Source organism: Falco cherrug (assembly GCF_023634085.1).
Source record: "Falco cherrug isolate bFalChe1 chromosome 11 unlocalized genomic scaffold, bFalChe1.pri SUPER_11_unloc_3, whole genome shotgun sequence".
In the NCBI taxonomy this organism is placed as follows: domain Eukaryota; kingdom Metazoa; phylum Chordata; class Aves; order Falconiformes; family Falconidae; genus Falco; species Falco cherrug.
In genome coordinates this window covers 341,974-354,815 of record NW_026599272.1, presented here as the reverse complement: position 1 = coordinate 354,815, position 12,842 = coordinate 341,974, and the positions used below count along the sequence as shown (strand labels likewise).

General features: G+C 50.7%; 2 protein-coding genes across 2 annotated transcripts; both read left to right on the top strand.

Annotated features, from left to right (window-relative positions):
• The first annotated feature begins 1,429 nt into the window (after positions 1–1,429).
• Positions 1,430–5,833, top strand: LOC102047729 (CD209 antigen-like protein B). Its single transcript, XM_027800288.2, has 10 exons — positions 1,430–1,510; positions 1,793–1,955; positions 2,227–2,346; positions 2,528–2,626; positions 2,849–2,899; positions 3,004–3,093; positions 3,499–3,612; positions 3,722–3,873; positions 4,590–4,723; positions 5,342–5,833. Exons 2-10 carry the CDS (start codon positions 1,799–1,801, stop codon positions 5,472–5,474), a joined length of 1,050 nt encoding a protein of 349 aa, XP_027656089.2. The 5' UTR covers positions 1,430–1,510; positions 1,793–1,798; the 3' UTR covers positions 5,475–5,833.
• A 536-nt stretch (positions 5,834–6,369) lies between these two features.
• Positions 6,370–11,634, top strand: LOC102047568 (hepatic lectin). The gene is made up of 10 exons (XM_055699959.1): positions 6,370–6,541; positions 6,895–6,945; positions 7,536–7,655; positions 7,774–7,824; positions 7,930–8,049; positions 8,456–8,518; positions 9,224–9,313; positions 9,516–9,685; positions 10,117–10,226; positions 10,492–11,634. The coding sequence occupies exons 1-10, from the start codon at positions 6,466–6,468 to the stop codon at positions 10,625–10,627; spliced, it is 987 nt and encodes a 328-aa protein (XP_055555934.1). The 5' UTR covers positions 6,370–6,465; the 3' UTR covers positions 10,628–11,634.
• The last annotated feature ends 1,208 nt before the right edge of the window (positions 11,635–12,842 follow it).

Genomic DNA, 12,842 nt, shown 5'->3' with positions numbered 1-12,842 from the left:
TGATGGATAGGTAGAGAGACCAATCGGCTGCCCCATCTCGCTTGGAGTGGCATCTGGCTGACAGGAGAGGACAACAAGCCCCGCCTCTTCAGCGAAAAGGTTGGATTTGATTGACAGGAGTACCTACCAATCGCTGGCGCAGGAGAAGGTGAGGCAGACTATAGGAGCACGCACCCCTCCAGCACAGGTGGCTGTTCCCGCCTTCCTAGGGAGATTACGGCTCTTATTGGCTGATGGCAATGATAGGCAGACACCTCCACCTATGGGGTGTCGAATAACGGATAGCTACTCTGTGAAGAGGGGTGCAGGGCGGAGCTGCCCTCCGTTACCTCAGGGCGGGCAGCCAGATAGCAGGGCGCGAGATGGGGGTCCCCAGTTCCTTGGGGACAAGGATTCAGGGGTTCCTGGTCACCCGAAGATGGGGGTGATGGGGGGAGGGTGTCCCCCGTTCCCACAGGGGCCTGGGTCTGGGGATCCCCAGTTCCCTGGGGCTGGGGCGTTGGGGTGACCGGGGACCCCCATCCCATAGGATTCCAGGGATGGGGACACTGGGGGCTCCTGGGATCCCCAGCAATGGGGACAAAGGGCCCCAGCTCCCCAGAAAAGGGGGTGACAGGGGTCCCACGTTTCTCAGGGATTCGGCTCTTGGGGCAGCAGGGGTGCCCGGTGATCCCAGTTCCCCAGGGACAGGGGTTGGGGTGGGGGGGGGGGTGGGTATTGTCCCCAAAGGACAAGGGTGATAGCCTGGGGGGTGTCCCCAGGGACGGTCACGCGGCACACTGCGGGTGATCCCAGGGCCCGGGGGTTCTGAGGTGCCACGGGAGTCGTTTTTAACAGTGCTGAGAAGTGGGATGTTTTTGGAGCTTCAAGGGATTTTTCAACCGATTTTTAAAACTAAAAAGTCAAAAAACCCTTAAAAAGGTTAAGGACGTAAGGGTGCGGGAGGTTTAGGGGTGGGAGCTGGTGCTTCTGGTCCTCTCGTGACTTTTATTTCACTTTTCAATTCTTGCAGCTTAAAAAGCTCTGTATTCTTTTTATTATTTTTTTTATATTAAACCTCTTCCCGTACCACCAGGACAAACCGCGCGCTGGCAGCAGAGAGGGGAACCACCATGAGAATGCATGGCCCAAATTCACAGCGTTTCGACTCAAAACCAACTTCGGTGTCTCTTGGAAAGTGCCAGAGAGCCAAGGGCACGAGCGGTCACCCCGGGGAGAAGTTTGGCCTTGACTTCCCCTAATTTTGGGATCAAAAAAGGGGAAATCGGACAAAAGGAGGAAGCTGTTTGCTTCAAGAGCAGGGGAACCCGCGTGAGGGATGTTCAAATTCTGGCTGCGTGTGCTCTTCCCAGGGTGCCTCTGTGAAATTCAGCTAAAATTCATCAATGGTGAAGTTATTTGTCAGTTTTAACTTCCGTTTTTGGTGATAGCTAGCCCAGTGGATTCCTGGCTTGAATCCCAGAGGGCGTTTGGCAACCAAAAAGAGTTTTTCGGAGGAGTAAAGGAAACGGTGCCTGAAAAAAATGAGTATTTTCCCCATGTGAAGTTTCTTCTGTTAAAAATGCGAGAGATTATCACAAAAACTGCCTCCTCGGGCAGGTGTCAGCCTCGTTTCAGGAAAGCAGAGTGTGGTTTTGAACCAATTCTTCTAAAAATCAACAGAGAAGGGGCTGTAGCATGTGGTGAGGGGTAGCCCAAGCACATTGGCCACTCCAAGCTCCTGAGTGTGCAGATTTTTTTTTTTCCCCTAGGAAATCAGAATTATGAAATGTAGGCGTTTCCTTCTCCCCAGGACGTGATGACGCATCTTCCTCACCATATAAAATCAGGGAGATGCCAAAAGGAAGGGCCAGAGATGTCACAAGGCGATGGTGCCGTTGGCACCTACGAGAAATGGGATTCCACCGAGACGATGGAGTTGGAGAAGCGAGAGCAGAGGAGAGCACCTAAAGGAGGTACTGGGGTGAAGGACCAGCTCTGGGGATCCAGAGACATGGAACTGGAGGGTTTAGGCTCTTCAAACCAGTCTTTCTCCAAAGCTCTAGCCAAATTTTGACACCTGGTTCTTCTGTTGGGTCGCAATCTAGGAAAAAAGGTTTGAGTGTGGAGAACGGGGTGGTGGAGCCACTCGAGGGGTTGTTTTGGGGGGGATCTCTCCTCTTTGTGCTTTCTTTAAGAAAGTATCTGTTGCGGGGGCTTATTTGGGGCTGCATCACCCTGTTTCAGCCTTGGCAATACCGTCCATCCCAGCCTCACCTCTGGAGAGAGCCATCATGCTGCTGTACATTCTTCTGGCCCTCACCATCGTGATTTTCATGGCTCTCACCATCGTGAACATCCAGAGAGGTGAGTCCACCATGTGCCCCTCGCTCCGATCGCCAAGCATGGGGTGGGCATGGTTTGGGGGGAAAAGACCCACGGATGGAGCAAAATGTGGCTCTGAGTTAGGATCGAAGGTCCTTTTTGCAGCCCATGAGCTTGCCAGGGCTGAATCCAGAGCAAAAGTGATCTCGTCCTCTTCCCCCAGTATCTGCGATGTGGGAGGTGTTGGAACAAGCCCGAATGCGGAGCGAGAATAGCCACACGACAGCATGGCACAATCTTTCAGAGGTCCAGCACACCCTGGGTACGGCATCTCACCCCAAAATGGCTCTCTGGCAACTGCTGCCCTCTCAATACCTGCACAATTCCCCCCCCCCCCCCCTCCCCCAGCGCTTCCCAGGGTGCTTTTTCCAGCAAAAAAAAACCAACCAAAAAACCAAACCCACTTTCCATCCAAACCCACTTTCCATCAGGACAGAGATGGTCAGGGCTTGTTTTGAGCTTTCTCCTCTTATTTTCCTCTTAGATAAACAGCTCTCTGGCGAGCTCAAGGCAATTCACAGCCAGTTTCTGAACGGTATGCCAAAAAAAGGTGGTTTTGGGGAAACTTGGGCAGAATCCTGAATTCTGAGGGCAGGCAGTGGTGAGATGGTGTCAAAAGTGGAGTTTTCCTCCTCGCAGTGTCTCGAGAAGTGGAGAACATGGGGTGGAAGGTGACACAGTGCAAAGCAGAGTGCGGGAAGGAGCTGTCGAATCGCCTCCAAGCCCTAGGTGAGAGCCTGATTTTGATGGAAAATCATTAAATTCAGTCTTTCTCTTCAATTCCCAAAACGCAGTATTGGGTAGAGGCTCTGAAGATTCCTAAATGATGCACTGGGAGCACATGAAGCCAATCTTAATAAGCTTGAGCTATCATGAAGTATAATGTTAAAGGAAAAAAGCTTTTCTTAGTCTGTTGATAAACGCAATAAAAAGCTCATTTATCAAGAGGGTTCTGAGGTTTTACTGCCTGAATTTTAACGACTGGTAACGCACAGCGGGGGAACACACAGTGAAAACAGCGGTGTAAATTGGGACGGAAAGGACAAAGGGAAGGGAGACAAAATTGGGGGGTTTTTTTAGGTCTTTGTGGCAGCTAAATTTACCTTTGATTCTCTTCGATCCTCTCCCCGGCAGAGGAGAAGGATGTGCTGGAGCCGGTGCTGCGGCAGCTGGCGGAGATGAAGCAGGAGCAGAGCCGCACGTCGGCGCTCCTCGACACGGCGCTGGAGGAGGCGCGCAACCTCTCAGGTGAGGCTGAGCCTGCCAGCATCCCCCTGTTCTTGCCCACAATTCTCCTTTTTTTTTTTTTCTCTTTATATATTTTTTATTCCCCCCCCCCGCCCACGTTTTCCCTCAGGAATTCTCTGCACGAGGTGTCCTGATGGCTGGCAGCAGTTTGCCAAAACCTGCTATTTCTTCTCCTCCTCCACCAAATCCTGGCAAGCTGCTAAAGAGTTCTGTGCCACCTTCGATGCCCACATGCCCATTGTCAACACCGAGCAGGAAAACGTAAGCTGAGACATCCCATAAAAAGATAAAACCCCACCACCAGATCGCAGGAGGTTAGAGGAATGTTAGACTCCCATTCCACAAATGGAAAGCTGGAGGATCAGCAATTCAAGACTGCCTGTGGAGCAGGGAAAACGCAACCGGTTGAGGGTGCCACTTGCTTCTGAAGTCATTTGGCCAAATTGCATGAATCTGTCCCCAAAATGGATTTTTTTGGGGGGAAAAGCTGGGGGGGGAGCAGCTGCCCCTGGGGGTACAAGTGGGTACAAGAGGTGCTCACCTGCATTTGGGGTGGATACACCATGGCTCCATGTTGATCTCTCCTTGTGATCATATAGGAATGGCAGAAATTATAGAATTAATTACAGAAATATAACCCAAACTCGCACAAATTAGCATTTCTACCCCAATTTAGCCACTCCCTGCCTCCTATTCAGGAGGGTGCTTTCACCAACCTGGCTTTTAAAAAAGCACATTAGGTCTGAAAAAAAGCTTTTTCTTCCAGATATTAGAAATTTCAGCTCTTGTTTTCCATATCTGATGGGAAACGCTGCATTTTTTGTCATATTTGTGGCACATCACTCTTGTCCCCTGCAAGAGATGGGCTCCCTGATGGCACAGACTGCCAGCCCTGGCCTCGGCGCCACTGAATCCCTTTGCTGTCACCTTCTGCTTCTCCTCCTGATGTTTGTTTGGTTTTTTTCCCCCATTTGCAGAAATTTCTGGCAAATCACATCATGGAGAATCGGGTGTTCTGGCTGGGCCTGAGCGACATGCACAAAGAAGGCGACTGGCAGTGGGTGAACGGCAACTCCCTCTCTCTCTCGTATGTTTTTAGCCTCATCAGAGGGTAAATTGCCCCAAAAAACCAGCTCTCTTCTCCCTTAGCCCATTTTTTGCTCAAAAATAAAAAGGTGCTGCACCCTCATTAGGGCACATCTGCTCTGGTTTAGTGATTAAAAGGGACAAAAATAAGTTTTGTGCTGCCACGGCACTTGAAAATGCCGGGTGGAGTGAAAGGTAAGAGGAGCCCACCCTGCTGTGGGCAAGATTTTGGCTTTTCTCCCCAAATACGCTTTGGTTTTGGGGCTGAAAACCACAGGGGGGAACAGCCAAGACCGCGCACCTTGAGGCAAGGGGGCTGTTAGAAAAACGGATCCCCTCACCCTTGGGATTTTGGGGAAAATGCCACGATGGAAGTGGAGCTGCCTTCCTGCATTAAACAGGAAAAAGGGAAAAATCACTGAAATAGCTTTGCTGCATGAAACGGGAGAGGAGGAATTTTTGGGGGGTGTTGCCTTCCTTGGGAGATGCTGCTGGGCCACTGTGCTCTCCCCTAATTAAAAAAAAAAAAACAACCAACAAAAAAACAACAAAAAACACCCAAACCCAAAAACACCCAAACCCCAAAAGTTCCCAAATGGAGAGCTTCCCACCCAAATCTTTGTGCCCTCCTGCCTCTCCACAGGTTCTGGAACAGCGGGGAACCCAACAATGTGGGCGACCACGGCGAGGACTGTGCCACCATCTTTCCCAACGGCCGCTGGAATGACGTTTCCTGTTCCAACGCGGAAGCCTGGATCTGTGAGCGCAGCTGCTAGCGCCTCCCCTTGCCGGGCTTAAAAATTGGGAAAAACAATAAAAAAACACAACAAAACCACGTTGGGTTGAAAACATGAGGCTCTGGGGGAAAGAAGTGTCCAGAAATACGTATCCTGCTTCCCAAAAGCAGGGTGCGGAAGATGGGCACGGCGCTGTGGTGGAGGGGTTGCCCAGTTAAAAGGGTCACTCTTTGGTGAGGGGTGGTTTAAGATTTATATTTTTTTTTTTTTTTTTTTTTGGTGTTTGTTAACGTTTTGCGAGTGGTTTCCCTCTTGTGCCGAGGCTCGACCTGTATCGCTTGCCAGTTAATCGGGGGGAAAAAAAAATAATAATAAAACTCTATGATTGCAATTTGAAATCATGTAAATTGAGTCAACGTGGCGCTGAGGAGTGCCCTTTTTCCCAGGGTTTAAGTAGAAAAAAACCCCAAAAAGGGAAGAGAGAGCGGGGTGTGTGTTTTCAGGGCGCATATGCAAATCCCCGACTCGTGGGCGCTGAAGCATGACGCCTGTTTTGCCGAACGCCTTCGCTGCCGGATTCTCCTCCTGGCAGTGGCTCTGCTGGAAGATTTGGGATTACACCGGTGCGGTGGTTAAGATCCGTAGGTGCCACTGTGGTGGTTTTATGGATAATCCCTAAAAACTTCTCCAAATCCAAGCGGGAGCTGCCAGCTCTCACAGCCTCACTGTTTCCCCACCACCAAAACCAAACTGGTTGAATTTGCGGATGATGACTGCCATGGTCAGCTGAAAAAGCATATTTTTTAATTTTTTTAATTTTTTTTTTTCACGGGGAAAGAGCGCACTCTCACTCATTTCACCACCCATTTGCATGTCACTGCTGCCATGGCACGGAGAAGGAACCGAAACCTCCGGGGCCTAACCGCTGGCCAAAATGGAGTGCCGGAGGTGGTGAGGGGTGTGCCGCGGTGTGTGCCGAAGGGTTGAACTCCCCACCTGGCGCCTGCGCGGCTGCTTTCGCCGACAAAACATGGCTCAGCAGGAGACCTATGGCAACTGGTTGGGTCCCCCACCGGCACCCGGCAGGCGGCTGGTGAGACAAGCAGGTAAAATTGGCGGTACCCCCCAGCTCTGGGTCTTTAGCGTGTCCTTGGAGTGTGTTTTTGTGGCCAGTGGGTGCCTTAGTGAAGCGTGGCGGTGTCTGACTACGCCGGTGTCATATGGAGCCGGGCGAAACGCTTTTGGGGGGTTCAGGGTCATGTGGGTCCCACTTTGTGCTCAGAAGCCCCTAAACCTCCAGGTCTGGCCCCAATTCAGGTGTCAACTCTGCGTTGGGCCTTATAAAAACATCATCCCCTTCCCCACTGGCAGCGATGGGGTTAAAAGAAGCGCTGGTGGTGGTTTTGGGGATCATCTCTTTATCTTTCCCCCCTTTTTTTTTTTTTTATTTTTTTGGCAGGAATTTACTCAGTTGCTGGGAAGATGACACCCATGGGTGACTTCAGACCGGGTAAGTCATCGTTTTTTATTTATTTATTTTTTCACCTTTTCAGGCTTTTCTGTAGTGCAGATGGAAAGCAGAACTCCCCGAGGTGCCTCCCCCAGGCCAAACTGGGCTTCGTTTGCAGCTCGGTTGGTCAAACACGTCTCACTAAAAGCGGCGTTTCTCCCCAGATTTCATTCCTGCTATCAAACGAGATCAAATAGCCCCGATGGTACCCTGAAAGTCCATGGTGCTGGGATAGAAAGGGAATTTATCATTCTGCCCGTGCTCTCGGAGCTGGTGCTTGCACCTTCGCGGGCTCAGATTCATCCTGTCGGTCCTGTTCATCCCTGCAGAGAGCGTCAAACTTCCACAGAATTTCTTGGATTTGCGGCTGGGGGCAGAATTCAGCTCTAAAAAATTGTTATACGTAATAAAATCAATATATATTGAGCGAAGGGTGCAAAACTCTCGCCAGAGGAGCTGCGGATTTACCAAAGGGGAAAGGGGAATGGTGGGGTTATTTTTGTTTTCCAAAGAATCCAGCTAATCATTAACGGACAGGATTCCCAGTTGGCCTAAAATGCTGATTATCACCCATTTTTCTTCTCGCACAGCATCCCCGGACAGCTTTGAGGATGATTATGATGATGTGTCCCTGTCGGAGTCGGATCGTGGCCACAGTCGGCCGGTGACCGACGAAGATCTGCAGAACCAGAGGAGCAACAGAGGCACCGGTAGCACCCACCTCCTTTCCCAGCCTCGTGCATGTGGTCCAGGACCTCCACAGGGCAGGATTTGGCCTGAAAACTCCCCCAAACCATCACCCTGTGACTCTTTCCTTCCTCCCCACAGGGGTTTACATCCTTGCGGGAAAACCGGCGTCTCCAAATCCTTCCCAAAAAGGTGAGTCACTCTTTGACGCTGCCACCCCGCACCGGCATCGGCGGTTGGACCCAGACCCAAAAAGCTGGGATTCCTCCCCGATTTCTCCCACGCTGCTTTCCACAGGTAACCTGGAGCCCAGAGGTGGCAGGGGACGGAGCTGCAAGGTGACACCGGTGGCCATCCTCTACATCCTGCTAGCGCTGAGCTTCATTGTGTGGGTGCTGCTCTTTGCGCTGGCCATCAGTGAAGCGTAAGTGGCCTTGGAAGGGTCCTCACTGGGCTGCGAAGAGGTTATTTTGGTTAAAACACCCCCAAAAAAGCGCATTTTCACTATTAAAAATAACACATGGCTTGTGCCCATGATGCTTTCGGTGTCCGACCACGTGAAAACCGCAGGTAAAGCCTGGCTGTTGTGTTTTGGTTTTAGTTCCACCTCAGTTCGTGAATTTTAGGGTTTTATTCCCAGATCGACCCTAGTGCACTACACCTGGGTGCACTACACCTGCACTCCCCATTTGCTCCAGGTGTAAATCCACTCCAGCATTCCCCACTCAGTTCCAAAAAAAAGCAGTAAATTAGGCAAATTCAGAGGCCACTTTCGATTCCTCACTATGATCCAGCTGTAGTTTTTCTTTCATTTTCGTTTCAGAGATGGAAATCATGGCAGAGTTAAAGCTCTTGAGGTCAAACTTCTCAGAGAATCAAGCTGGTGGTAGGTCCTCAGACTCATATCCCAGTGGTGAAGTTTAATGGTTATGGAGAGACACTGGTCTTTTGGCTCATTTCTGGCACTGGTTTGCCTTTTTGGTGTAAATTAAGGAGAAAAAAATATCAAATTGTCTTTTCAAGTGGCTCCTGGTTCTGCTCTGTCTCTTAGTGAAGCAACGCCGGCTTTGGCTGACTTGTTTCTGATTCCCACTGGGAATTACACCGGGGTTATGGTGTGGCTCGGACACTGACTGAGCTCATGCCCCAATCCCAAAGGAATTAGCCCCAAAAGGGTGCAAGTAGGAGCGGATCTACCTTTGGGTTACCATGGGATTTGTCCTGGTTAGGATCTTACAGGGGGGAAAATACACCATTATCTCCATTAAAGGTTATGGGAAGGATGTAAATCCTACAGAAAATTCTGCAAAAGTCAAATAAAATGGGCCAAATTCTTAACCACTGCCAAACGAGTGATTAATTAAATTATATTCTGGGAGATGTTGCAGCAAAATGTCACCCAAAGAGAGAAAAAAACAAACTAGCCAGCGATGCAGGAGCTTTTGCACCCCTGGCTGAGCTTTCTACGTGTGCAAAAGTAACAAATCCTGGGGGAAAGAGCTCCAGATTTGGGTAAACTGAAGGGGAGAAGCAGGAAAAAGTGGGGGGGAACGGGGCTGGCGGTGGTCGCTCACGCTGCTGTGCTCCCCAGTGCGGCAGGAGCTGTTGGAGACACGACAGGAACAGCTGCGGATGCGGAGCGGGATGCACAAATATTACAAGGAATTGCAGGATATCACAGGTAAAGCCACTGTCTCCGTCTTGATGGTCCCTCAGCGTTATGCACCAGGAGAGAAATCTCCGGATTTTATCCCAGAAAGGCTGCAGTGGTCTTAGGGATGGAAATGTGGGTGATGGATGGTATTTGGAGATGTCACCCCAGCAGAGAAAAAACAAATATTTTATTTTTTTTGCCCGGTTTGGGGGCTTTCTCATCCTTCTAGTGCTGCTCTGCACGTCGGTGGCGGACAGCAAGAAGTGCTCGGTTGGCTGGAAGATGTTTGAGAAAAGCTGCTACTCCTTCTCGACGGAGGTGATGAGCTGGTCGGATGCGAAGGAGACCTGCGCCGACCAAGGCGCTCACCTGGTCATCATCAACTCCGAGCTGGAGCAGGTCAGGCAGCTGCTCGCCGGTGAAAAATAACCAGTTTCTTGCCTTCTGCAGTGCCCAAAATACCCCTTTTTTGAGTATTTCTGGGAGAATTCCTACTCTGGCAAACACAGGAGTTCTCAACCCTTTTTTTTTTTTTTTTTTTTTTGGTTTAAATTAACCAAGATTGTCCATCAGGCTCGGAGTAATTTGGAGGCGGAGCAAAGTGCTGATGGCCAAGCTGAATTCAGTCGATTAGCAAAAAAAAAAAAGTCAGCGTCTCCTTTCTGGAGCGCTGTGTACGCCCTTTGCTTTAATATACCTGAGTTGTTCGCTATTTACCAAACCCCACCACTCGGCTATCACGGTGATGACCTCACCGAAAGCCTTGAGATGCTCCATAGTCCTCCAGAATTATTATTTTGGGGCTGATTTAGCCAATTCTGCTTTTCTAGAATTTCCTGAAGGATAACATTAACAACAGCAGCACGTACTGGCTGGGAGTGACGGATCAGCTGGAGGAAGGCACCTGGATCTGGATGAATGGCGAACGTACGAGTATTAGGTAAAAATTCCCCCCAGACTGGAAAAGAATCTGAAAATAAATGGAAAAATTGAAGTTGACCCATCAAAACTTGGGATTTTGTAGTTTTATGTCAGCCAAAGGGTTTACATTGGAAAAATGGTGTTATCTGAGCATGTGGTAAAAAAAAATATAATTTTTTAGTGGTCTCCTTCCCTCAAAATACAAATTTTACCTCTTCCTGAGAGCGCTGCCCTTCCTGAGAGTTTTTATTCCTTTATTATTTTCTCTTTTCCTCCTTCTCCAGCTACTGGAACACATGGAAGGAGAACAAAGACAAGGACCAGAAGGACTGTGGCAGCATTGGGCCTGATGGCATCTGGAACGATGACAGATGCTCCCACTCCAACCACTGGATTTGCGAAAAGTCCTGGAATTGCTGATTTCAGCATTATTTTTTCCTGTTTCTGGACAATTTTCAATGCACCTGTTAAAAAAAAAAAGTACATTTCAAACTTCCTGCTCAGGAGCTGGATGAACTCACGCGGCTCCAGGGGGATCTGGAGGCTCCACGCTCCCAGTTTTTGCCTAAAAAAGCTCTCAAAAAAATAGCAAAAATCCCTGGGACCCCCAAGACCCCCAAATTATGGGAAAGAAGGGATTTTCAGCCACAAGAATGATTGTGAAATGGTGAAAAACTCACTCACCAGCGCACAACTGGTGCTGGGTCTCAGCGTCACCGAAGTTCTCCTTCCCCTCCCAGCTCTGCTGACGCATCGTGTTTCTGCTTAATTCTCAGAAAAGACAATTTCAGTAAAATTTAGGGTTCTTTCCCCCTTTCCAAAGACTTTTAACCATATTTATCCTTCCCTTCCCCCCCTGCACCAGCCCCCAGCCAAAACCCTCCCACCCACCCCCAAATCTCACTGAATTCAGCACATTATCACCCAATAAAACTTACTATTTTTTTCCTAAGAAACGCAGCACACACCAGTTGTTCTTTTTTTCGCCCCAAATAAATAAAATGGTCCCAGGCTCATCCCAGTGGCTGAAAATTTCTGGAATTGAAGGAATCCTGTTAAAACGGGGGAGTGATGTTAACACGTCTTTTTATAAAGGTTTATAAGCAGGAAAAAAAAAAAAATGTTTTCAGGGAATTTATATGTTATCGATCGGCAGAAATGCAATGATTCATTACAAGTAATGAAATTCCCTTTCCAGGTTGAAAATTAACTGTGGGAGCTCCTGCCCTCCCTGAAAATTAGGAAATTTGAGCCAGGCTTGAGAAATTTTGCTGGAAAATCGATTTGAAAAGGACCCGTGGCAGAAAGTGAAACTGGTTTTAGACTGGGTTTGGGCTGTTTGTCACCAATAAAAAAAAACCAAATTGACCGGTGGCAGAGCCAATGTGGAGGGATGCTGCTGCCTGCAATAAAAATGTGGGTTTTTTTTAACCAAAATATGCGTTTCTAGCAGGGAAATAGTCTGGGAGGGTGGATTGTTGGACCTGTAGGCTCTGGTGATGGAGACTGGGGGTTACTGGGAGCGCTGGGGCTAAGGGGAACTGGGAGGCCTCTGGGAGCTAGGTTGGAGGGGTACTGGGAACAGGAACTGGGGGTTACTGGGAGGCACTAGGAGCTCTGGGGCTGGGGACGGTACTGGGAGCACTGGGGTGACCAGGCTGGGAGGTACCTGGAGGGCACTGGGAGGCTAATGGGAGAACTGGGGGTACTGGGCAAATACTGGGAGCACTGGGGCAGGGAGACAGCCCAGTCCCAGCGCTGGGGGGGGTACTGGGAACACTGGGAGGATGCTGGGTCAGGGAGATGGCCCAGTCCCAGCACTGGGGGGTGACTGAGAGCACTGGGGAAGGCACACTACCCAGTCCCAGCACTGGGGGATACTGGGAGGGCACTGGGACAGGGAAATGGCCCAGTCCTGGCACTCGGGGGGTACTGGGAGCACTGGGGCAGGGAGACAGCCCATTCCCAGCACTGGGGGGCTACTGGGGAGTGAACTGGGGCTGGGAAATGGCCTGGTCCCAGCACTGGGGGGTTACTGGGAGCACTGGGAGGGCACTGGGGCAGGGACAGTGTCCAGTCCCAGTACTGGGGGATACTGGGGAGGGAACTGGGACAGGGAAATGGCCCAGTCCCGGCACCTGGGGGGTTACTGGGAGCACTGGGGCAGGGAGACGGCCCAGTCCCAGCACCGGGGGGTACTGGGCGCACTGGGAGGACACTGGAGGTGGGGGGGGAGCACCCAGAGCCCCCCCAAAGCCACCATCCCTCCTTACCTCTCCTCAGCCTCCCTCGACGCCCCATTGGCTGAGCTGTGCTGCCCGTCTCAGCTCACAGCCAACCACCGCCCTCCCTGTGCTCCCGCCCCCATCTGATAGGATGGACCCCTCCTGGCACCACCCACCTCCCACCAATCAGGTCCTCCCTAGCACTTGGGGGCGGGAATTCAGACCCCCAGCACCATTGGCTGTTGCTCCTTGTCAATCAAGACTAGCAGGAGGATAATTGGCCTATTGGGGAAGGGAGGCAGGGCTTGTCTGGCTCAGGACACACCCTCTCCCGTCAGGGGGGAGGCCTCACATTGGGGTCGCAAGGCTGAGACCCCCAGGGGGGTCCCCCACCCCCTCCCCGGCCCCAG

What these genes read in the sequence shown, in the direction of transcription:
- LOC102047729 (XM_027800288.2), top strand. Translation starts at nt 1,799, where the DNA reads ATGACGCATCTTCCTCACCATATAAAATCAGGGAGATGCCAAAAGGAA. An exon ending in CATCGTGAACATCCAGAGAG is followed by an intron (nt 2,347 to 2,527) that starts GTGAGTCCACCA and finishes CTCTTCCCCCAG; the next exon opens with TATCTGCGATGTGGGAGGTG. An exon ending in TCACAGCCAGTTTCTGAACG is followed by an intron (nt 2,900 to 3,003) that starts GTATGCCAAAAA and finishes TCCTCCTCGCAG; the next exon opens with TGTCTCGAGAAGTGGAGAAC.
- LOC102047568 (XM_055699959.1), top strand. Translation starts at nt 6,466, where the DNA reads ATGGCTCAGCAGGAGACCTATGGCAACTGGTTGGGTCCCCCACCGGCA. An exon ending in GCGGCTGGTGAGACAAGCAG is followed by an intron (nt 6,542 to 6,894) that starts GTAAAATTGGCG and finishes TTTTTTTGGCAG; the next exon opens with GAATTTACTCAGTTGCTGGG. An exon ending in CTCAGAGAATCAAGCTGGTG is followed by an intron (nt 8,519 to 9,223) that starts GTAGGTCCTCAG and finishes TGTGCTCCCCAG; the next exon opens with TGCGGCAGGAGCTGTTGGAG.